This window comes from Neolamprologus multifasciatus, chromosome 3 (genome assembly GCF_963576455.1).
Source record: "Neolamprologus multifasciatus chromosome 3, fNeoMul1.2, whole genome shotgun sequence".
Taxonomy (NCBI): Eukaryota; Metazoa; Chordata; class Actinopteri; order Cichliformes; family Cichlidae; genus Neolamprologus; species Neolamprologus multifasciatus.
In genome coordinates this window covers 46,971,625-46,995,406 of record NC_140441.1, presented here as the reverse complement: position 1 = coordinate 46,995,406, position 23,782 = coordinate 46,971,625, and the positions used below count along the sequence as shown (strand labels likewise).

Here is a 23,782-nt window from a genome sequence, read left to right as displayed (position 1 = left end):
AATCGAAACACTCCATAACAAAATCAGGTCCAGGAAGCTCTTTGGTTTTGCTTTTTTCTACATAACAAATGGCTTCAATTACATTTTGTTAGCCTGCCACAAGCTTCAGTAGATAGACTTGGAAAAAGTGTGTAAAATGCAACTCTCTGTCCTGTCTACCAGATGCTTGGTGAGTAGTGGGATAAGGAATGTTAAAGGTTGTGACTAAATTTGGAATTCTGATGCATCCCCACCCAAAGTGAAAGCACATGAGCATGTATACCACTCACTGCAGCACTGGATTATATATGTTTTTAACCTGTGACACGTTAAAAGAAGTCAAAAATAGCCTTCCAAAGAAAAACAAATAAGAGATAGCACATTTACTTCCACGCCATACTTCCTGTAGAAAAATGCAGAGCATTCGAGAGTGCAGCACTTGCGTGTCAGCCAGCAATGTTTATCATATCCAGACATTTAAAAAAAATGAGTGATTACAAAACATTACTGTGCATTCACCTCTGACTAACTGTTCCAGCATGAGCAGGAAGAACAGACTAATGTGTGTGTGTCCGTGTGGGGAAAGAGTTAAGTGACTTTCCATATCCTCAATGATAATATGGAAAAAGAGACAGGGAAAAAAGTGAGAGGGAGGGTGAGTGGACATGTGTGTTCATGAAAAGGAAGTCTGTCCAGACAGTGTCAGATGACATCATCGTCTCCAACGCTTTGTGTGTTTATGTGTGTGCGTAGGAGGGAGGCGGTCTTTTAGTATAAATAGGCAAACTGCCGTCAGTATTTCAAACTCAGGGGCCAGCAGAGAAGACCCAACCTGAACAAACGGGGATTTGAAATACTACACTGGACACACGCCAGCTACAAGGTAAGGACCTGAAGCTGACAGTTCAGACTTTAGCTTATACGTACAGCCACACACAGCATTACAAGGAATTAGAAGGGAAATTGTTTGATTTAATACAATAAAGTGTAATTTAGCCTCTTGAGTAGTTTTCAGTTGATCTTGTCCACATCCATAAATGAGCTTTTTTTAATACAGATGTCTATTACGTTGACTTGCATTCAGTTCCTAAGAACAAACTGAATCTGTTATAAATCCTATCCTGAATTATTATTATTAAGTTTATTATTATTAAATCTCATTATCCTGAGTCAGTGTTTGACTGAAGCACAGTTAGAAGTGGACTAATATATTCTTCTTCTTTTCTTTTCTTTTTTTACATCTACCAGTTGTGGCTAGTTTGACACGTTTTCTTTCTGTCTTTATTTATTTTCATACTCTTTGCTTGAACCTTTCTGTATGCAAGTTTTTACAGTCATCATTTTAAGACATCATTTTATGGCCAACTTTTGACAGGTCTTTAACCTTTCTCTGTATCGCTGTGTAATCCACTGCAGTTTCTTACTAAGAATCAGAAAGGATCTACAGACACGAGGTTAAACAAAAATCCACTCTTTAAATGGATACAATATCTATTTCTAAAGAATGCATCAGTTTTAGTGATGTAGTGTACAATCACTGCGAGAAAAGCTGTTTGAGAAGAAAGGTTATACTTGCAGGTGTGTCTGCTGCATACTGAATCACCATATATTCATATTTTTTCTTTTCCAGAATGCTTTGTGTATATATTTTCCTGGTGCTGGCTCTGAGCAGAGTGGGACTGAGTTCTCTGCAGGATAAGCAGACTGATTTTGGGCTGAAGGTCTTCTACCAGTTGGCCCAGGAGTCTACAGACAAGAATGTGGTCTTGTCCCCATATGGTGTGGCCTCTGTTCTGGCCATGGCTCAGCTTGGTGCAAATGGAAACACCAGCAAGGCCTTAACTACAGCTATGGGTTTTTCTCTGCGAGGTGAGTGACATCTAGATCCAGACAACAAAGTGGGACTGAGGCAACAGGAACAGGTTACAGGAAATAATGAGAATATATCCATAAGGTTTTTAGCATCAGGACAACAATATGGCACTATTTACTGTTTTTACACATACTGTAGCGTTTGCAAAAGGACGTTTGTAACTAAGTTAAAGAAAGATTAAAAAAAGGTAGTTTTGTGACTTTGGTAGACTAGAGCAAGTCAAGACCATAACCATGAAAAAAAAACTCGTCCCGCAGAGCGAGGGATGCTTCGGCAGCAGTGGCTTCTGCAGCAGGGCCTGTCCGCTGAAGAAGGGGTAGACATAGCCAACGGGGTGATGGTGGAGAGGAAGATGAATCTGGAGAAGAGATATCACCGGACCTTGGCCAAGGCCTTCAAGACCAACCCTCACCAGGTGGACTTCACGAAGCCAGACCAAGCCATCAGCGTTATCAATGCGTGGGTCTCAGACCACACTGCAGGTATATTCATATAGCAGACTCAAACCCGTCTGAAACCTCCATCAGCTTTGATTTCTGCTGACGTCTATCTTTGTGTCCATCTTTGAAATCGTTTGGTCATCTCTTCTGCAGGTCTTATCCCTGAATTCTTGCAGTCTGGATCTCTGACTGATCAGACCCGCCTCGTCCTCCTTAATGCGCTCCACTTCCAGGGGCTCTGGAAAATTCCCTTTGACCCAAAACTGACACAGGAGATGATGTTCCACTGTGCTAATGGCAGCACTGTGCCGGTCCACATGATGAGAATCACCAACCGCTTCAACTACGGTGGGCCACGTTGTTGCACTCGTTTATCAAACGGTTCCACAGATGACTAAGGTCTCTATGTGTATTTACTCATTAAGGCTTTTCTTTCCCCTCAATTAACAGGAGAGTTTGTAACCGCTGATGGAGTGGATTACGATGTGATTGAGGTCCCATATGAGGGCGACTTACTGAGCATGCTCTTGGTGTCTCCCTTTGAGCCTGAAGTTCCTCTGAGCACGCTCAGTGCAGATCTGAGCAGCCAGAAGATCCGACAGTGGAGGACAGAGCTGAGGAATGTCAGGAGGCAGCTGGCCTTGCCTAGGTAAGAGTGGTCCGAGTGTATCTTTGGAGCTAACAATAAATTATATTGATTCATATTGATTATCACAAGGCTGTCAGCCTAAACAAAACACAAGAAACTGAAAGACTGGTGTTTTTAAGGTTTACTCTGGACTCCGAGGTGAATCTGAAGACTGCGCTAGTTAACATGGGACTAGGAGACATCTTCAACCCAGCTACTGCAGACTTCACACGCATCACCTGTAAGTCAACCTTTTTGTTAAGTGTTCACCTCTCGGGGGTAACTGTAGTTCCCGAGGTGCAGCAGGTCATCTACCAATCAGAAAGTTGGAGGTTTGATCCCTAGCTACCCCAGTCTGCATGCCAAATATCCTCAGGAAAGATACTAACCCCAAGTTGCTCTCCGATGCATCCACTGGAGTATAATTAAGTGTGAATGTTAGATAGAAAGCACTTAAGCATATGAATGGTATAAATGAGACAAGTTGTATAAAGCACTGTGAGTGTTCGGGTAGATAGAACAGTGCTATCAGTGCTATCATCTTGGAGTCAGGAATGACTCCAAGATTCCTTACAAACTTGGAGTCATGAGTGTATTGTGTTGTTATATGAACAAATTAGAGTGTGTTAAAGGTAGAATTCAAACAACTGAACTGTTTAACACGAACGGTGTTTTAATGAGGTCCAGCAGGGCAAACAAAGAGATGAGTCCAGAAGATAGTTCATGACCATCACTAAAGCTGTTTCTGTGCTATGATACACTCTTAATCCTGACTGGAGCTTTTGAAATAAACCACATGATCACTCATTTTTTTTATATCTATCTATCTATCTATCTATCTATCTATCTATCTATCTATCTATCTATCTATCTATCTATCTATCTATCTATCTATCCATTAAAACCACCTTAAAAGCCTGTGTGTCAAGACTATCCATATTTAAAATTGAAGCATTTTAAGCCTTAATGATAGATTATAAATAAGCAGATAAAAACTACATAATGGAAAAAACAAACATATTTTATGTAATTGTTTTTTTCTTTATTTATTCATTTGTTTTTTTGTGTTTTTCCCTCTAGTGGATCAAAGACTGTGTGTGTCGAAGGTCCTGCAAAAACTGAAAATTGAGGTGAATGAAGAGGGAACCAAAGGAGCAGCATCAACAGGTACCCTCATTTCTCAAGTCTATATATATTTATTTGTGGCACAGGTGATATAATTGAATTTTTATGGTTTTATGGTAGTTTGAAACATAATATGATGTAAGCTGGGAGAGCAGAGTTCTTAATGTCGTTTATAGATATTGATTTATAGACACAGAGAAAATATTTTAATCATTTTTTGTGATTAATCAAATTGTAACAAATACTTTTCAATATCAGGAGAACTATTTGAAGATAATGTGAGGGGTCCAAATGAGGTCCCCACATAAACCCAACACTGACCTTCCCCCCCTTTCTTTTTCATTGTTCTGTTAGCTGCTGTCATGTTTTCTCGTATGGCCGTAGAGGAGATCGTTCTAGACCGACCTTTCCTTTTCCTTATCCAGCACAAACTCACAGGTAACCTTTCACCTGAATACAATTTTACAATACCAGACTACTAATTGGTAGAGTGGCTCCCTAATGTTCTCCCTTTTATGTTTAGGTGCTGTTCTTTTCATGGGTCAGTTCAACCAGCCTCAGCAGTAACCCTCTCTGAAAACCTTTCATTCCCCTTCGTGAGGCTACTAAAGTTCCACATAATGACCATCCAATGGATGACATATCTGACATATACTACTTAAATCAGATCACATATTTGAAACTGTAAACTAAATCACTGGAAGGTTTATTTACAACATTATTGAAAAATATTTTGCTAAATATATATATTTCTTTATAGATTATTTATTTCTCTGAATGTTTCTGGCTGATAAAACATATCGTGATATAAAGGAAAGTGAACATATGAGGTATTTCACCTGTTTCTGATACAAAAGATATAGATTTAATTGAAAGGGAGGGACGCTGATGAATTAGTATTTATAAATAGTTATATTTTGATATTATTACTGTTAAAAAATATATTTCATATTTTTTGTTTGTTTTGTTCTTACATTTTTATTTCTGTCACTATGCTTATATTTATTAAACTACTATATTTTTTACAATGTTGCAGTCTTTGAGGAGTTCTTTGAAAGGTTAACATTGACTTTTTCTGTTCTCCCCCTGACTCAAGCATCAGCACCTAACAAATCAATATAGTTTCTACACATAACAGAAATATTCGTTCCCATTTCTTTAGTTAAATCTGCCAAAGATAAGCTTGGAATAAAACAGCATTTTTGTACTATTAAGCTGCAAAATAGGTATTAGCTAAAAACCTGAACACCTAGCATGGTGTGCAGTGATTGAGGAAACTAGACAAGTGGAAGACAAAAGCATGTATCTATCTACAGTAGATGAACAGTATCTCAAAGCAAGATATAGGGTGGGGTGGGGTCCCGACACTGATTCGCCAAAGCAAAGAAAACCTGTCAGGAAGCCATTCTTAAGAAGGGGAAACATTACACAAGAACTGGAGTGAGAATGAGTGGCAAGAGGTCTTCATTTTTCAGCATCATATTCCAAACACGCCGCCAAAGTATTAAAAAGCATAGATAAACACCCATTGAGAGCCTGCACTTCAACATTATTGAATCTGTGTGGGATTATCTCGACACAGAACAGGCAAAAAAACAGCCAAAGCAGAGCTTCAAAATGTCTTTTAAGAAATCGAGAGATTATTTCTGAAGAGCAATTAAAGAAATCACAAATCTTGCCTTTAACTGTGTTAAAGAATGAAAGTGGTGACACCATGTATTGACTTCCATTTCAATAAATCGCTGCCCCTATTTCCCATTTTCTTAGCACGCTCTTAGCTATATATATATATATATATATATATATATATATATATATATATATATATATATAGAGAGAGAGAGAGAGAGAGAGAGATAGATAGACATATATATATATATATATATATATATATATATATGTCTATCTATCTATCTATCTATCTATCTATCTATCTATCTATATATATATATATATATATATATATATATATATATATATATATATATATATATATATATATATATATATATATATATATATATATAGAGAGAGAGAGAGAGAGAGAGAGAGAGATAGATAGACATATATATATATATATATATATATATATATATATGTCTATCTATCTATCTATCTATCTATCTATCTATCTATCTATATATATATATATATATATACTGCTGAAAAAATTATTAAAGGAACTTAGAAAACATATTAGATCTTGATAAGAAAAAAACTTGTGCTATATATCTATACTAATATGTAATATGCGATCTGTTGGGAACAAAAATATGCCACAATGTTCACTGGAAATGAACATTTTCAACCTACAGAGGGCTGAATTCAAAGAATCTCCAAAAATTGTTAATTCTGTTCCTACTGTGACAAAGGAGCGGTTCTGTAACAATCTCCTTCATGCTTTGAGACTATGCTGGGAGACACAGCAAAACCCTGTGTCAATGATACATATTAATGTACCATCCTGGAGGAGTTGGACTACCTGTGTAACCTCTATAGCAGAGGCCACTAACATGTGGACCAAGGTCCAGATCCAGACCTACAGGCTGTCCCATATGGATCCAGACCTACAGCCAAAACAGAAGTTTATGATTTAACACCAGGGAGGGCACTTCTATTTTTAACTGGTTCAGCTATTCTGGTCTTTATGATAGCGGTTCAGTAGCTGCAGAAATGCACAGACCAATTGGATGGAAGCTAAGCCATACCACATGATACCACTTAACCAATCAACTCTGTGCATTCCAGGTGTTTAACACTGACTCTACAGGGCTAAGTTAGCAAGTTACACATGTGAAGATGAAGAAACAGTCCGTGCATCACAGGAAGCCTGCAGCAGTCTAGGTCCAAATAAGGAAGGATTTAGAGTTACCAGATCGAGCACTAACTATATACTTTAGAAAAGAAAGCCTAAAAGCTGAAGACTCTGCGTCCCATCATATTTAGATACTAAGTATCTGGTTAGACACCATGTTGTGTCATCTGCTAGCGATGAAAATGTATACTGTGACTTCAAATGATACTACTGAAAGCTTGAATAATGTAAACAGAATTGGTCCTAGCACAGAACGATGTGGAACTCAATCCGGTCTTTAAGTCTGACATCATTAGCTGTTTTGGGGTCCAAACTCCGCTTCAGGCCCCAAACTCAAACGAACACTGCGGCATCACTGAGAGGAGGAGCCTGGGATTGAACCACCAACCTTCCGGTTAGTATCTGACCTGCTCTACCAACTGAGCACAAGTCCCTAAAAAGCTGAAGTTCAGAATAAATAGAACAAGATTTTAAAATTTCAACATTTTAAAAACACAATAGCCTTATTAAACGCAGAGTAGTTTTGACCCAGAAGCAGGGTTCATCCCGTCATCACTTAAAGACTGGATAATTAAACTTAGTGTGTAAAGAGGACTCTCCATTTACATGAAAAAACAAAAAAAAACGGAGTCTATCAGACAGATATCATGCAAAGCCCTACAGTGCCATACTTTAAAACCTATGGCATGCTCTAATCTCTGTAATAAAATACTGTGGTCAACAGTATCAACGATGGACTGAGGTCTTGCAGAACAAGCACAGAGATGAGTCCACTGTCAGAGGCCATATAGGAAAGGATCTGTAACCTTCGCTAAAGCTGTTTCTGTGCTGTGATGAGCTCTGAAACCTGACTGAAACTCTTTTAATAGACCATTCCTCTGCAGATGATCTGTTAGCTGTTTGATAACTCTTTCAAGAATTTTTGAGATAAAAGGAATGCTGGAGAGTGGTCAATAATTACATAAGAAAGCTGGGTCAAGTTACTGCTTTTTAAGTAATAGTTTAATGATTGCCACCTTAATTGCACATAGCCTATTAATAGAGATAGATGATCATCAAGGGCGTAGATTTGGCATGGACGGAAGGGACATGTCCCCACCAATATCCAGGGATTATTGAATTGTCCCCACCAATAATTTTTGGTGGGGACAAAACAAAAACAAATCAAAACCGATAGAAATAAAAAAAAGCAATCTGTCAGCGTCTCATTCACCCAGCAGTGCAGAAAGAGTTAAATTACGTTCTCTACTGGAGTCCTATATCATGTGACAAATATGGCCAATGTGATTGGCTGTGCCTTTCAGGGAGCTCTGTTTAGTTTTAGCAGCGGCAAACCTGCGCTGAGAGGACCTACAAGGATGAGGATGGCAGCAAAAAGAACCTGGATATAAGAAAGCATTTTTCAAACCTATAAGTCACTTAAAGTCAAGTTCACTCATAAAATCTGTCCATCATAATAACGTTACAGGCTATGCTAGGTAATACATGCCCCTCTTATTACTCTTTCTGGGTTGCAAAATAAACTTTTAGTTTTCAGGCGAGAATGTAGCTGTGCAAACTTCAAATATCTGAACTGGGAAGAACAGCAAACTCCCGGCACATCGTTTTAGGCTTTGGCCCACATCAGTCTAAAATTGTATGTAACCATGAATAACGTGTTACCATGTCCACCAGGAGAGACTGGACAGTACAGATGTAAAACCAATATGCCAGCAGTTTATCTCAGTTAACGAGAGAAGGCATGTGTTTGGCTCCTTCACATAGTGGACATTGAGTAGTTGTGTGGGACATGTAGTCCATGTCTGTTGCTGTAACAGTAGTTCATGTTTAGAGTAAAACATACCAGCTCACTGACTTGATAGGGGCAAAAGTGCCTAAAATGTTGCATAATTTTGCTGAGAGATCTGTTACTTTGTGGTAATCTTAGATGAGTAGTTTTATGGACAAAACCCAACAGGTCATTCAGTGTTCCCTTAGTGCTAATGTATAAGAGATGTTGGTGTACTATAACTGAAGTAATGTTGTTAAGTCCTTAAAGTCATATTCTTTTATTCTCATGACTGTATTTGAAGCTATTTTTACTTTTGTATGATACCTGATTTATATGGTATATGGCTGAAATAAACTAAAGTCTAAAATACTTAGTCGGTCATTTGTTTAATAGTAACTTAACATTATATAATTCAAATGTAAAACTATGAATTGTAATTTTAAATTGTTTAAAAGCATGTAGGTTAACATATGTAGGCAAGTATATTTCTCCTTTTTTTTAATCAAGAAGCAAAGACGAAAAGGGAAAAAAAGGAAACAGGGCAGGGTTCGGTGGTTGAATCATCCGTCCCCACCAAAACCAAATCTACGCCCTTGATGATCATATTTAAGATTAAAGCGTTTACTAATTGTAATAGTTTGAGCAGTAGGTAAGAATGGGTCATGGGATCTAATGGACATGTTGATGACCTGGAGGAAGCGATTACTAAAGTTCTTTCAGATTCAGATTAGTTGAAGTGAAAGAGTCTAAATAAATATAAATGACATTTAAAGTAGCTTAAAATAATGATATGTCTATGGCTTTGAGTATTTGTTCTTCAATAGATAAAATTTCATTTATTTTTTTTAATTAATGAAGTTAAAGGAATGCTTGACTCAGCAGAGCTCTGACCTTTTGTAAGCATGGCTACAATGCTGAAGAGAAACCTGTTTTTTTCGGTGTTTAATGAATGATGATGATGGAAAATCCTACCGTTACGGAGATTCTCTTTTTTTTTTCTTTACCAGGGACTCAGTGTCCGCAGTTACACACGGCGAGGATGTAACACTAAACTTGATACACTTTAAAATCATTCGAACCCTCCGGAAGTGAGACGAAATCATAAACGTCACGTTAGACGTGCCGGAGTGCGCATGCTCCTCGGATGTGGAAGTGCTTTGGCAGAAGCAACGGTCGGAGAAGGGTTTGCGCTTATTACAAGCGCAGTAGTTGAGCACCTCACACGGGAATGAACTTTCGGCATTAGTTCGGGTGCACGTCTGAGTGGGCAGCGAGGGAGTAGAGTCCGTTTGTAACGTGACACAAACGTTAAAAATCCCACAGAATGGTAAGTTATTACGTCTCACTCGCCTGGAAAAGTGTACGTGGAGGGTATGCTACGCTAATGCTATCAAGGTGTATGATTCCAGGAAGTCACCACCTGCGGTAACTACACCTGGCTTCTGTCAGCATAGCCTTGCAAGCTAACAGGCTAGCATAACCTGTGAAACTTCATGCTTCTTACGCTGTATACAGCTTTCGTGCAGCTTGTGATCTGTGTGATGTTAGTCAGACTTTAGCATGACCGATAAGGGGCAAACTAATGTGACTGCCCTTGTTGCAGGTAATTAGTTTATCTTTAGGTTTTAGTTATCGTCAGCAACGGAGGCGATGCCGTGCTTCCTACTTTCTGCCAGCCTAGGGTTACAACATAAAGTAATGAAATATGTTTCATTATGTGGCTAACTTTCTGCTTAACCTCAGCTCAGTTGCTTTTGAAACTCTGCATGGCCAAACCATGTGGCCGAATGATGTGACTGACACTGGTGATGTTAATATTACCTGCCATAGCATTCATCTTTTATGAATCATCCCTGCCAAATACACTGTAGACTGGTAACAGGCACATGTAAGTAAACATAATTAGTAAGTTATACGGTGGATTAGTATTACCAAATCTGCAAAGTTTTAAAATAGCTGTAACACACATTACAGCTTAAGTTTATATCAGTGGTTTCATTATGTGATTGAAGTGTTATGTATATGCGTTTGCTTTAAATGCAGTATAAGACGTCTATGTGTGTAGGTAATATCAAACCAAAATATTATAGACATTTGATGTCAGTTCCTCCCTTTCCTTTGCCAGTATGGAGTGGGGAAACAGCATAGGATGATGAGATGAAACATTCGCCACATACAACTGCAATGTAAATTTGTCATGGTCATTATGTTATTATAGACTTTCATATCCATTCCATCCATCCATCCATTTGCTTCTGCTTATCCTTTTCAGGGTCGCGGGGGGTGCTGAAGCCTATCCCAGCTGACTTCACAAAGAATATTTAAAGATTGTCATCCTAGTGCAAGTCTTTAGTGACCAAATCCATTATTAATTTTGGTTTTAGTCCTAATTTGGTCTTCCAGCACCTGAAAAAGGTAACTGACTCTTCAACTGCTAAATGCTCCACTTTGTTCACCTTCTACTTTTGAACTGCCAGTTTTCAGTAGTGTACTTGGGACGTATCAGAGAGCTATTGCATTAACAACGGAGGGAGGGCGTGGGATAAGTAGACTGGAATTTAAATAAGCTATTACAGAAAGCCATGAGGTTGTTTTATTTATTTGTTTTTTTGGTTGGTTTGACTGGATCACTGTAACATAAAATCATTTTAAAATGGCTATTTTATAATGCTGGCTAACTCCCTATGTGCTTTATTGTGACACTCCCTTGGACCAAGTAGATATGGGATGATGATCTAATATAGACACCAAGTGGAGATTAGAACTTTTTCTTTTTTTAATTGTGATATGAGAAAACAATTTGGCATGCTATTCTCTTTTTTTTGCAGTATATGTCTACTGAAATGTTTACCCAAGTTAAAGTCTCACAAAATGTCATAGAGTTGATTTTTGAGTGCAGCACATCTCAGTCCAAGCATCTATTCTGCTGGATTTCAAACATGGTGCAGTTCTTTGTTATTTGAGCAGACAGGAGGCGCCGTGTGCTCTAAAAGGTGTGCACTGTTGACATGGTTTAATTTCTAAAGACTCACAGTGCACACTGAGGTTTATTTGTCACCAAGGATGTGATTCTCTTGACTTAAGATTTCACTGTATATTAAACTTTGAACCTGAACTTTTTCTAAGCAAGTAAACCAGACCACATTGCAAAATGTTGACACCATACCATTGGTTCCTACCATATGATGGCATCTGCCTCTATTAATATGGGGCCCTCCTATTTATCCTCTTCATCATAATGGTGCAACACTTGAGCAGCCGCACTGATTATTTTATTGGAGCTGAAATAATTTTGACCATATTTAACTCTTAATGACGTCCCTGTATTTCTTTTGAACACAGAAATTGTTAATGATGTCAGACTTGATGATAATGTTTACAAAAAGAGCAAATGATAAAAAACTGTGAAGTGACTCATAATTGATAAGAATGCAGTTAACAGGAAAAGTTCCTTTACTGGACCAGTAATTCTAATTGTCACATTTATGTATTGATAATTATAATGTATCTACACATTGAATACATGTTCTCATATATGCTGTACTGTCTTTTTGGGGATGTTCTATTTTTGCATGTAGATGCGCTTCATGCTGCTGTTCAGCCGGCAGGGCAAGCTGCGACTGCAGAAGTGGTACACAGCCACAGCTGAGCGTGACAAGAAGAAGATGGTCAGGGAGCTGATGCAGATAGTGTTGGCTCGCAAACCAAAGATGTGCAGTTTTCTAGAATGGCGCGACCTCAAGATTGTCTATAAAAGGTAAAAGTGCCACGAGCGGTCCTGCATTTTGTACTCATCACATCCTCACGTGCTTCTTGTGGTACTTTCTTTACACTATTTTCATCTTTTCTCATTTTAACGTTACTGACAGTTGTTTCTAGAGTAGATATTTACAGTTTCATTTTCTTTCGTAGCTAACTCGTGCTATGAACTGCTGTTGATTTATCACTAATTATCAAGAAACTGTAAAGAAATGCACTAGTGCTTTTATACGTTTAGACAGTAGCCTTTATTGTTTAGAAATTTTTAAAAGAAATGTTAGTAACACGGTATTAAACATGTAAAAAGGATGAGATGTGGCAGTGCTTTGTCTCCAAGAAAGAAACAGTAGGAAGGAAAATTCCATATTTGTCCATATTTGAGTATTTCATTAAAATTAATGTCTGTTGGAAAGAGAAGCTGCTTTCATATAGATGGGGACGATAGGCCCACGTCCACCATGGTGGTACATGGTCTTTCACTGCCAGCCCAGCCCCCACTGGTGGAACAAGTAGATGAACTAAGTCTGCATTGGCAAATTAGGTGAACTACTGCCTTTGAGCTCTAACTACAGAGAACCATGGCCTCATACATCCGGTGATCAGTGGAGGAATATGGGTGGCCCTGATCACCAGGGCCATGGGCTGGATTTGCATTGCCTTAACTGCCAGGAGCTCTTAGCATCAGGGCAAGTTACTACAAATCTGGCCTGCTTCCCTTGACTTCCCTGGTCAGAGAAACACATCTTAAGGACTTAAACCAGCCGTACCTAAGGAAAAGAACTTGGTTTAGAAGATGCAGCCGGTCTTTCTGTTCAATGTTACATTATTAGATTTTTATGAGTCATTTGAAATTTGAAGAAGCCCTACACATTTCACACTATAGTAACTAATATAGTGACACAGTGGCCTCTCCTACTTCCCACTATGGCCAGCCACATCAGCTGGCTTTGCCACACCTAGCAGAGTTAATGGCTGAGTCCACAGTGTTGACACAACAAGCTTTAGAACATTTGCTTTTCTGCATCAGAGCTTTGGAAGGCATACTATATCAACTGGACAAAAAGGGCCGCATCAAACTTATTACCAGACTCCCTCATGACATGCATGCCAGTTCCAGAGGAAATTCATCTACTGAAGATAAAAAAAACAGCCTGCAAAAGGCTGGCTTGAGATTTAACAGACCGGACAAGTTCAGCTGCGGCGAAGGGAATGAAATTAGGAAATTAGACCAAAGAAGCATTGTCCCTGAGACTTTGTTGCATAAAACAACAACCATCTTATGCGGTACAGAACCACCCTTGACCATCACTAAAGAACGCATCCCCTCTACAAGTATAGTCTAACACTGGACTAAATCAGTGGTGCTAAACATAAGACCAGGGGGGCAGAATCAATCCAGCAAAGACACCAATTCAGCCCACTGGAGTCTTTGGAACATGTGATGGAGGGCATACATTTTTGGACTTTTAACTGTATTTTTATTTTTTTTAAATAATCATTTCTAACAGTCTTTTCTGTTGATAAAGACTTCCTCTACAGCCATTCATGCTACACCAAAGTAATGCATAAACATTTAATTGACAGGAAAGTTCCTGTTTTTCACTATCTGCTATGGAAATTTTCATTACCAAGAAAATAAATTTTTCATCAATCAAAAAAACAAAAGTGATTCGTAAATACAGGACAGTCTGGGCAGTGAACTACAATTAATGTCCAAGTAAAAGTTTTGAATAAAAATTTAAAAAAAATTAGGAGTCTGACTGCTTGGAAGCAAAATATAAAGAAAGGATGGGCGGCTTAACACAGTACTCCAAGTCTATAGATCAGTTAGGTATACCTTTGTTAGGTACAACTTTTTAACTACTTGTTGAATGTCTAATCAGCCACTGACATTGCAGCAACCCAGTCCATGTATTTATGTAGACATGGTCAGCACCTCAGAATGGGGAAGAAATGTACCGTATTTCCCGGACTACAAAGCGCACCTGAATATTAGCCGCACAAGCTAAAATCAGGGGAAAATCCTGTTTTGTACATACATTAGCCGCACCTGACTAAAAGCCGCAGGTGTTTCAATGTTGACTTATCATATGTAAGAGAATATGCACAAAGGGAATTGTCAGGAAAGAGATGGCTGTTTGGAGACACACCCCTTTTATTAATATTTTGAAAAACAGGCTATGGGTACATATTTGCATAACTTTTTAGGTATATGCACAAGTAGCGGTAATTACAAGTACGAAACATGTACTGTGCTTCATAAATGAGTAACAAATGTAGTACATAACAATAACCTACAGCACACCAGAAAAATATATTCGGACTACCTTTTAGGCTCAGGTGCAGTGACACGGCTTTAACAAGAAGAAAAGTCAGTCATTCACCATCTTTCTCTTCTTCCTGCGCACTAAAACCACCAAAGTCTTCTCCAGTGTCGGATACAAACAGGCTCAGGATGGCTACGTCATCCACTCTCCGCTTCTCTCCTTCGTTGTCACTTTCAAAACCAAACAAATCCTCGTTGTCAGTGTCAGAGTCGAACACGCCGTGGCAGTGTCCTCCTCTCCATCATGCAGCAGTCCAGTCCTTCGAAATCCGTTGGTGATCATGGATGTTTTCACACTTTTCCACGCTGTCAGATTCCACCGGTGGAGTTGAGCATAACTTGCTTTTTGCAAGTTTATCGCCGCTCGTCATCCACGCCTCCCGCTGAATGCGTAGCGCTACTTTGAAGTTTGTTTTTCGCGCTACTTGTACGGCACTATGTTGCCTGGCGGATGGACATGTGACCAACATACCACTCTTGAACCCCGATACTGTGTGTCTGATCACATGCCCTTCCGCCAGCCAACGTAGTGCCGTACAACAGCAGAACAAACAAAACAAATCGTCTTACGATATGACAAAAATCATGGGCAATCCATAGAAAAGCCGCACCTGACTAAAAGCCGCAGGGTTCAAAGCTTGTGCAAAAAGTAGCGGCTTATAGCCCGACAATTACGGTAATTTAGGTGACTGAATGTGGCATGGATGTTGCTCTGACACACGCTATTCTGAGTGTTTCACAAATTGGTGATTTTCTAACAACCCTCTTTAGAAATTAAAGGGAAAGTTCTGAAAAGGAGAAAATATGCAGGGAGCAGTGGTTCTTTGGGCAAAAATAACTTGTTCATTTCAGAGAAGAAGACTTCTTCTATCTGATAAGGGTTGTTGTAGCTCAGCAGGTATAGCACATTGTGCGCTAATCAGAAGGTTGGTGGTTCAATCCATGGCTGTTCCAAATACATAAATATACGTGCCAAATATCCCTGGGAAAGATACGAACCCCAAGTTGCTTTTCAGTGCATCCATCTGAGTTTGAATGTGTGTGAATGTTAGGTAGAAAGCATGTACAGAGAAAAATAAGAGCTTGTGTAAATGGGTGAACAACAAGTTGTATAAAACACTTTGAATGCTCAGGTAGAATAGAAAAGAGCTATATAAGAACCATTTACCATAGTACCAACATAACCCTGCATTACAGCCAAAGTATGCAAAAGACAGGATGGCAGCAGCAGACCACACTGGGTGCCATTCCTTTGTATGTGCTCCCCAAAATAGGGAAATAGAATATTGGAAGACGATTGTGTGGTCTGTTGAGCTTCAGTTTCTTATCCGACGTTTGGATGAGAGGGTCAGAATTTGACATAAATAGTATGTAAGCATGGGACTATCCTACATTGTATGAAAAGTTCAGGCAGGTGTTAAATGGGTGAGTATTTTTCCTGACCCCGTCCAACCCTTATGCTCACATTGTGCCCATCCTGTGATGACAGCTTCCCCCAGTCACCTGGTTTGTTGAACATGACAATGAGTTCACTATACTCACATCGTCACTGTCACCCCACTGTCACCAGATATTAATTCAATAGAACACCTTTGGGATATTGATATAATAATGAGATATTGGTGTGTTAATAACCAAAACACAAGCACAACTTGGCAAACAATGCATTTAAAACAGAAAGCAGAATTAAGGATTTAATAATTTAGCCCACTTACCGTGGACAAATTACAAAATCAGGCAAGTCAACAAGATCAGGGGGATAAGTGACTGATTAAAACACAGATGCTACTTCATAGGTCAGCACCCAAACACAGGTTATTGGACTGAAAGAACTCTGCACGCTTGCTCTGTGCTGTCTGGCAGCCCGACACAGGTATGGTAAACTGTCATACTTCGACTGTACGCTGTACTTTTTTTTTTTTTTTTTTTTTTTTTTTTGTTCTTCTTTTTTCTTTCTTTTTTTAAAAAAATTGTGATGAATTTTGAGGCAGAAAGTCTTAACTGGATCTCACAGCAGGCGGTCTGCGGCCTTGTTGGTTTGTTTGGCGACATTGGGTTTTCAAATTGATACCATAGGTGAATCTACTTAATATATTTGAGTTTCAATCTCAGTGGCCTTAACATAAAGGTCAGAGGTTAAGTTTTCTGCAAATCTAGTGAATGCGATAACTTGAGAACAAGGCAATGTAGGATTTTAAAATTGTTTCTGCTTTTGTGTATCGTCTTGCAGGTATGCCAGCCTTTATTTCTGTTGTGCCATTGAAGAGCAAGACAATGAGCTGATCACACTCGAAGTTATACACCGTTTCGTAGAGTTGCTGGATAAATATTTTGGCAGTGTAAGTCATATGTGCATCTTAACGTGATTTTCCTGATTTGCATGTGAATTACTTTGAAGGAAGAGACTAGTTGATGGCATATGAATCCTGCTTCCGGCCTGGCTGTTACACCAGGCTGTTGTGTTTTTGGCATGTTTTAATGCTTTGCCTCTTGTTCTGTTTAATCAGAACAAGCCCCTAAAATAGTCCATGATCACTGTCGACCTGTCTGGGTTTTTATTACTACGATTCATCTCCAACACTTTTTAAAGCTCAATTTTAAAACCTTACCATGTAATTACAACCCAGCAGCTCAGACACCAAAAATTTGAATGAGTCAGAAAAGCATCACTCTGAGGCAAATAGAGATTGGAATGGGAACATGAAGCTGAGGATCAGGAACTTAACATAACGAATAAAATAAACTATGCAGCAGTGTATTAATGACTAACCTGTGTTGTGGATATATTATATAAGGCCTGACTGAAGTTTGGTCCTTGTTTTTTCCTCTTTTTCATGCCATGTGATTGCATTTGTCTCTGCCCACGGGGTACCCTCATGTTAAATTTTATTGAAGGGAAAAACTTATATTTCATCCTCCAGCTTCACTGTGCTAATGTTTTTATATGCTAACCATAGCTCTGTAGCTAGCCAGCATGTAGCAAACCATTATATTCCAGCTAGCCCAACTTCAGTAACCCTACAAAGGTTTAGTTTTTCTGTCCTCATTTAAGTGACAGCAGTGCTGTAAGTTTGATTTATTTTTTCTGAAATCTCTCAGTCAGCGCATGGTATATTTACATGGAAACTAGCGAGCTAACTTCCTGCTAACTTCCTGCTAACTTCCTGCTAACTTCCTGCTAACTTCCTGCTAACTTCCTGCTAACTTCCTGCTAACTTCCTGCTAACTTCCTGCTAACTTCCTGCTAACTTCCTGCTAACTTCCTGCTAACTTCTAACTGTTGAATTTAATAAATGCTGTTTTCATGGATGCCTGGATGTTAAACTTAATTGTTACACCTGGTAAAGCAGCAACACTGATCATTTTATTAAAGATGAAAAAGAATTTAGACAGTTTTTCACTCATTGATGCCGCAGTGATCGTTTGGTTTGACATTTCGTTTGACATTTTGTCCAGGGGTAACAATAATTCTTAGTACAGCAACTTATCCTTAGTTGGTTTAAGTAAAAATGTACTCATATAATACATGCAGTCAGTCTTTGAATCATTTTGTATACATTTTCTAAAATTATTATTGTCAGAAAGATAAATGTCTACTTGTTAAAATGTACTCACAATGTGAATTCAAACATAATTTTGTTTGAATTCTCCAACGGAGAAGTTGAAAGACCATTCTGAGACTTTCCCTGGCATGGTAAAGAGTGGTGTTTTGTGTATGTGTAGGTGTGTGAGCTGGACATCATCTTTAATTTTGAGAAGGCCTACTTCATTTTAGATGAGTTCCTGATGGGAGGAGAGATCCAGGACACATCTAAAAAGAGTGTCCTCAAAGCCATTGAACAAGCTGACCTACTGCAGGAGGTAAGCTGGGCTTCAGAGTTGACGTGACTCAAGAAGACGATGCGTTAAAGTTAGTGACCTGTGAGTTATCACTGAAAACTGGTGGGACACATTTTGTTGTGTTAATGATCACCAGACTAACTTCGGTTTGGAGTTGTGCAGTTCGTACACTCTGCATATGTAAATTTGTGTCGTTTTTGTTCCTCCCTGGTCGGTGAAAAAACAGTTTTGTGTAAAAGTTTCCTTTCTGCCTGCACTCTGAGTCAGCTAGCCCTAACTGTTGCATTTTTTTTTTGCATATAATACAGTAATACTAATATAAATGGCATACAGTCATCTTTCTACTCATGCCTGTGAGAGGTGACAGCTCCATGCAATGTGAATGGAACAATTTGTTGTCTGTAATTTAAGTTGCGTCTTCCATTTGTTTATCTTTTCAGGAGGACGAATCACCGAGAAGTGTACTGGAGGAGATGGGCTTGGCATAGTCCACAGCAGCGCTATGGGAGAATATAGAAGGCAGGGGGTGGGTCAGTGTAGGGTAGAACATGCATCAACTTGACAGTACTGGTACTATGTATATGTGAATGGGGACTGGTATACACTGTTTAACTGGGGGAGAGACTCAGTTAGTGGAAGAACCTTGCAGTGCCAGGCCCTTTAGCTCTGGGTGGGTGGGTGATAGTGTGCGTGTGTGTGTGTGTGTGTGTGGGGGTGTCACTTCTATGTGGCTGCCAGAGTTGTGTGTTTTGTTTTTTTTTGTTTTTTTTTAAGGAGTAAGGCAGAGTCCAGCTAAGAAAATAAGCCACAGTGGTAAACACTGTGGGTTATATACACTTCAGCAAAGTAACATTTTGATGAATGTTTATCACAGTATTGTGATGTTGCAGTGTGACTGGGCTATGATACAAAAACTGGTTGAGCAGGCACATTATATCATGAAGCTTTGTCAGGTACTGACTATGGTCTCACTTGAGTAGTAAGACTGTAATAAATATTTAATATCACTACAAGTGCTACTAGTGAATTTTAAAGCATTGACGATGGTAAGTTGGGGAAAAAAACACTTAATTTATACATACATTTAACAACATTTAATGTCATTCTGTTATTTAGATAATACATTCGCTCGTATGATGGCTTGTGTTCCTGCCTTGTACAGTATATTTACACCATGTTAAGAAATGCAGGCGCTACATAAAACAGTGAAGAAATTAAAAACAAAACAATTACAAGAATTAGACATTTTCTTAATTTTCTGGCTCCACTCAAATTGTTCTTGTACTAGGTAATCAATTGGTGCTGTCAAACTATGTCTGAATATATCACGTTTATTTCAGGTGTTTAATATTTTTAGATTGTACGAATACTCCTTGTTATTGGCCCATCTTTCATTGCACAACTTTGATAAACTGATAGTGAAGAATAAACCAAAGACATTTTAGTATGGCATCAGAACTAAAAAGATCTTATTTACATTTGAACCATTAATATGTACCGAGTGTGTAATCCTGATGAGATGAAAATGTCATATGCAGTTTAAGAAAAGTGCAACTTAGAATGAGAAGGAACACACGTAAAGGTCAGAGTTGAAAATTATAGAAAGGACACACTGTGTGCAGTGGCAGATAGAATTATCTAGCTTAACTATATTTTATTGTTCTGTAAATATTTTACAAAGTTTTGTTTTCAGTGTGACATCTGTGTGAAAAACAGGCTTTTGCTGAATGAGCAGTGGGCAGTAATGGAACGGGTCATTCCAAATCAGCTGAACAAGTTGAAATATTTCCAGGCTGATACCCCTGACAAAATTCCAGGATAATACACTTCTTAATAGATAAACTGCTAAAACGATTACAGTTCACACACACACACCTTGCACCAAGGCGTTAGAAACGGATAGCTCCTCACACCATTCTTGAAACATTTTTGCTTTGTGGCAGCGAGGGTTATCCTGCTCAAATAGGCCACAGCCATCAGGGATTACAATTTCAGTGAAAGGATGTACATGGTCTACAACAAGGCTTTGGTTGGCTGTACATGTCAAAGTAACATCCACATGAATGACAGGACCCAAGGTTCCCCAGCAGAACCTGGCCATTCCCAGAAAGCATGATTCCCAGACCAGGCTACCTTCTTCCATGGCACCACGGTCAATTCAGTTTCATTTCAATTAAATGGCACCAAATCACAACAGCAGTTGCATAAAGGCATTTAAGTTCTGATGCTCAAGTGCCCATTGTTGGTGTTTTTGGTGATGGATGGGTCATGAGCACCCATATTGTTCTGCTGTTATGTAGTTCCATACCCAACAAAATGCAATGCACTGTTTTTCAGAACCAATATTTTGGGGGCAGTTTAAGCCTACAGTACCTTGTCTGTTGGATGAGCCACACGGGCCAGCCATTGCTCCTCAGATGAACTGGTGAGTCTTGGCCGACCACGACCCTGTCACTGGTTCATCACTAGTCCTTTTCAACCACTTTTGACTACTGCAGACTGAGAACACTCCATAAGAGCTGCAGTTTTGGTAATGTGCTGATCCAGTGGTCTAGCTATCACAATTTGGCTCTTGTCCTTAAGCATGCCCATTTTTCCTGCGTCTAACTTCAGAACCAAATGTTGGTAATATATCCCACCCGCAACCAGGTACCACAATAGATACTTATTTCACCTGCTGTATCACCAATTGTCACAAATTTTAAGAATAAATAGATTTCAGAAGTGCTATTGGCATTGTTTTTTTTTGTTTTTTTACCAGATGTTGGTAAAAGCCAATTCAGTCCACAGAGGCAAAGAATCCAACCATAGATGTCCATAAATTGTGTAACAATTAGAAATGACACGAGGGAAAAGTATTGAACACACAAAGGTGCAACAAAGCATGGGAACTCATTACACCAGCTGAAATCTCTGTAATTAGAAAGCATTCCTGCCGCCAGGTGCAGATTAATATCAGCTAATTCTCAAGTCCCAACTGATGGCCTATAAAAAGGTGTCACACAAGGAACATCTCATGTTGTGTACAACCAGTGAGCTCTGTCAAGAGCTTCGCAAGCTTGTTACAAAATATACTGATGGCATTGGTTGCAAAAGGATTTACTAAAACTGTTGAAGGTTCCAGTGCGCTATGTTGGGGTGGTGAGAGTGATGAAAACCTGCTAGTGGTTGAGCAGTTACCAGAGACTGTAAGACAAGACTGACCAATCTGTGCACTTCCTTGATTGACCATTAGAAAGCCTATGACTCAGTGCCTCACTCATGGATCCTGGGATTCCTCTGACTGTACAAGACAGGACTATAAGGAATTTGATGGGAATTTGGCGAACACTAGAGGTCAGCTTCAAGTGCAGGATTTACCAAGGAGATGTTCTGCCCCACACTACTGTTCTGCATAGGCCTGAACCCCCGTCAGCCAGATCATCAAACAGGCTGGCCAAGGACTTAAGCAATTATTAGCCACCTCCTCTACACGGATGATATCAAGCTGTATGCCAGGAGTGAAGGAGACACTGGTTCACTGATCCACACCACCAGGATCTGCAGCAAATGTTGATCTTAAGGGGGCCGGACTAGTGAAACTCAATGTTACTGTAAAGAAGTTACATATTTACATAATTTCCTTCGGGATTAATAAAGTATGCTGATTCTGAACTGTTTCTAGATGGTAAAGAAAAAGCTGCTGTGACAAATCTGTCGGCATGACTCTTTGGTTTTCAGTGTAAGAAATAAATGTGTAAAATGACAGAATAAGTTCTGGTAGCTCATTGCTCAGACTCCATTTTTTTAAAATATATGTTTAGTTGTTTTTGCTTAATTATTTTGTGTAGTATGAAGCGTTTTTATCAGTGGGGAAAGCTGTAAAACTTATGCAACTAAAGTTTAGGGTAACAAATTTTGCTTGTGCTTGTTTGTGGTGAGCAACAGATCAAACAGGGTAAGAATTATAAATGGCTTGAAGCATGTATTCTGGCCTTGAGACTTTTCTATTCATTGTTTTCAGAAAAGCCTTATTTTTTATGCATTTATTACTAGATGGGAGAGCATACATCAGCTTTAAGGCCTGGACAAGTTTTGTCCTCCATAATGGCAAATGGCTGAAAATAAAATCTGGTGTCACTTTAACCAACTCCTAGTTTGATAGATTCTGCACTCAGCAGTCTTCAGTATTATTGAAATGCAGCCAAGTGCTGCTCAGTTTACTTTTTCACTCATTTATTCACTTTTCCCGACACGTTAGCGTTTAAATCCGGCACCCTTGTCTCTGTGTACCAAGCCTGTACCACTACACTTGTTGTCTTTGTAACATATGCCCCCTCCCTATTTTAACATAATGATATGATCCCAGATTGCCTGCATGGTGTGCCCATCGAAATAAAGTCCCATCCCTGCCTGTTTCTACTGAGGACCATCAATAACTGACATGTGAAATTATCTAGGGCCGGATATAATCATATGCAGGCTACTTCCAGCCCATTTGGACTTGAGAAGTGTAGTTGGATCGTTAAAAGAAAAGGGGGAGGGGGTAGTCCCATAGACAAATACGAACGAACCATGAAATAATCTGGCCAAAAGAGGAGATAGAAGCCACTGACATGCATGCAGCACCCTAAGACTGTACATTAAGAAGGAGGAAGGTGGCCAAGGCTAGTGAGTGTCAGAACTGCTACCCAGGATGAGGCAATGAACATCCACAAGTACTTCAGGAAGATGGCCACAACTGAGAGTGTGGTTAGTTAATATCTCAGGCAGCAGAAATTTGAGAAGAGGAGCATCATGGATGTACAGGACCCTGCATGGTATATACGGCCGGCAGAAGAAGTGGCTGATGTTCAGAAATCCTACCAGTGGCTGGACAAAGGTGAACTGAAAGAAAGGCACTAATCATGGCAGTGCAGGAACACACTCTGAGCACTAGACTTTACGGTCTATCACACAAGGCAAGACCCCAGATGTGGGCTGTGCAAAGATGCCCCTGAGCACATACAACAACAGGGTGCTAGATGCTAGCAAACAGGACATACATGGAACGCCATAACCAAGTGGCCGGCTTAGGATACAGAAACATCTGTGCTGAGTATGGCCTGAAAGTCTCGGGGTTAAAATGGAGCACGCCCCCCTAAGGTGCTGGAGTGTCTATGTGTTTTTTATGGGATTATTAGGACGTGTATCATCATCTCATCACCCTGGATTTATTTTCCAGGGAAATTATGTTAAGATGGTCGG

At 39.3% G+C, this 23,782-nt stretch overlaps 2 protein-coding genes across 3 annotated transcripts; both read left to right on the top strand.

Moving 5' to 3' along the window:
- The first annotated feature begins 630 nt into the window (after positions 1 to 630).
- Positions 631 to 5,073, top strand: serpine1 (serpin peptidase inhibitor, clade E (nexin, plasminogen activator inhibitor type 1), member 1). Its single transcript, XM_085154883.1, has 9 exons — positions 631 to 862; positions 1,610 to 1,848; positions 2,110 to 2,334; positions 2,446 to 2,640; positions 2,743 to 2,941; positions 3,061 to 3,161; positions 4,001 to 4,087; positions 4,400 to 4,483; positions 4,569 to 5,073. Exons 2-9 carry the CDS (start codon positions 1,611 to 1,613, stop codon positions 4,610 to 4,612), a joined length of 1,173 nt encoding a protein of 390 aa, XP_085011009.1. The 5' UTR covers positions 631 to 862; position 1,610; the 3' UTR covers positions 4,613 to 5,073.
- Positions 5,074 to 9,758: 4,685 nt separating this feature from the next.
- On the top strand, positions 9,759 to 22,520 carry ap1s1 (adaptor related protein complex 1 subunit sigma 1). 2 transcript variants are annotated; one of them, XM_085152933.1, is made up of 6 exons: positions 9,759 to 9,958; positions 10,904 to 11,046; positions 12,210 to 12,388; positions 16,947 to 17,055; positions 18,440 to 18,577; positions 18,997 to 22,520. In XM_085152933.1, the coding sequence occupies exons 3-6, from the start codon at positions 12,210 to 12,212 to the stop codon at positions 19,042 to 19,044; spliced, it is 474 nt and encodes a 157-aa protein (XP_085009059.1). In that variant the 5' UTR covers positions 9,759 to 9,958; positions 10,904 to 11,046; the 3' UTR covers positions 19,045 to 22,520. The 2 variants fall into 2 exon arrangements, with proteins under 2 accessions (XP_085009059.1, XP_085009057.1); XM_085152931.1 differs by lacking the exon at positions 10,904 to 11,046.
- Positions 22,521 to 23,782: the final 1,262 nt, after the last annotated feature.

What these genes read in the sequence shown, in the direction of transcription:
- serpine1 (XM_085154883.1), top strand. Translation starts at nt 1,611, where the DNA reads ATGCTTTGTGTATATATTTTCCTGGTGCTGGCTCTGAGCAGAGTGGGA. An exon ending in AGGCAGCTGGCCTTGCCTAG is followed by an intron (nt 2,942 to 3,060) that starts GTAAGAGTGGTC and finishes GGTGTTTTTAAG; the next exon opens with GTTTACTCTGGACTCCGAGG. An exon ending in TATCCAGCACAAACTCACAG is followed by an intron (nt 4,484 to 4,568) that starts GTAACCTTTCAC and finishes TTTTATGTTTAG; the next exon opens with GTGCTGTTCTTTTCATGGGT.
- ap1s1 (XM_085152931.1), top strand. An exon ending in CTCAAGATTGTCTATAAAAG is followed by an intron (nt 12,389 to 16,946) that starts GTAAAAGTGCCA and finishes ATCGTCTTGCAG; the next exon opens with GTATGCCAGCCTTTATTTCT. An exon ending in AAGCTGACCTACTGCAGGAG is followed by an intron (nt 18,578 to 18,996) that starts GTAAGCTGGGCT and finishes TTATCTTTTCAG; the next exon opens with GAGGACGAATCACCGAGAAG.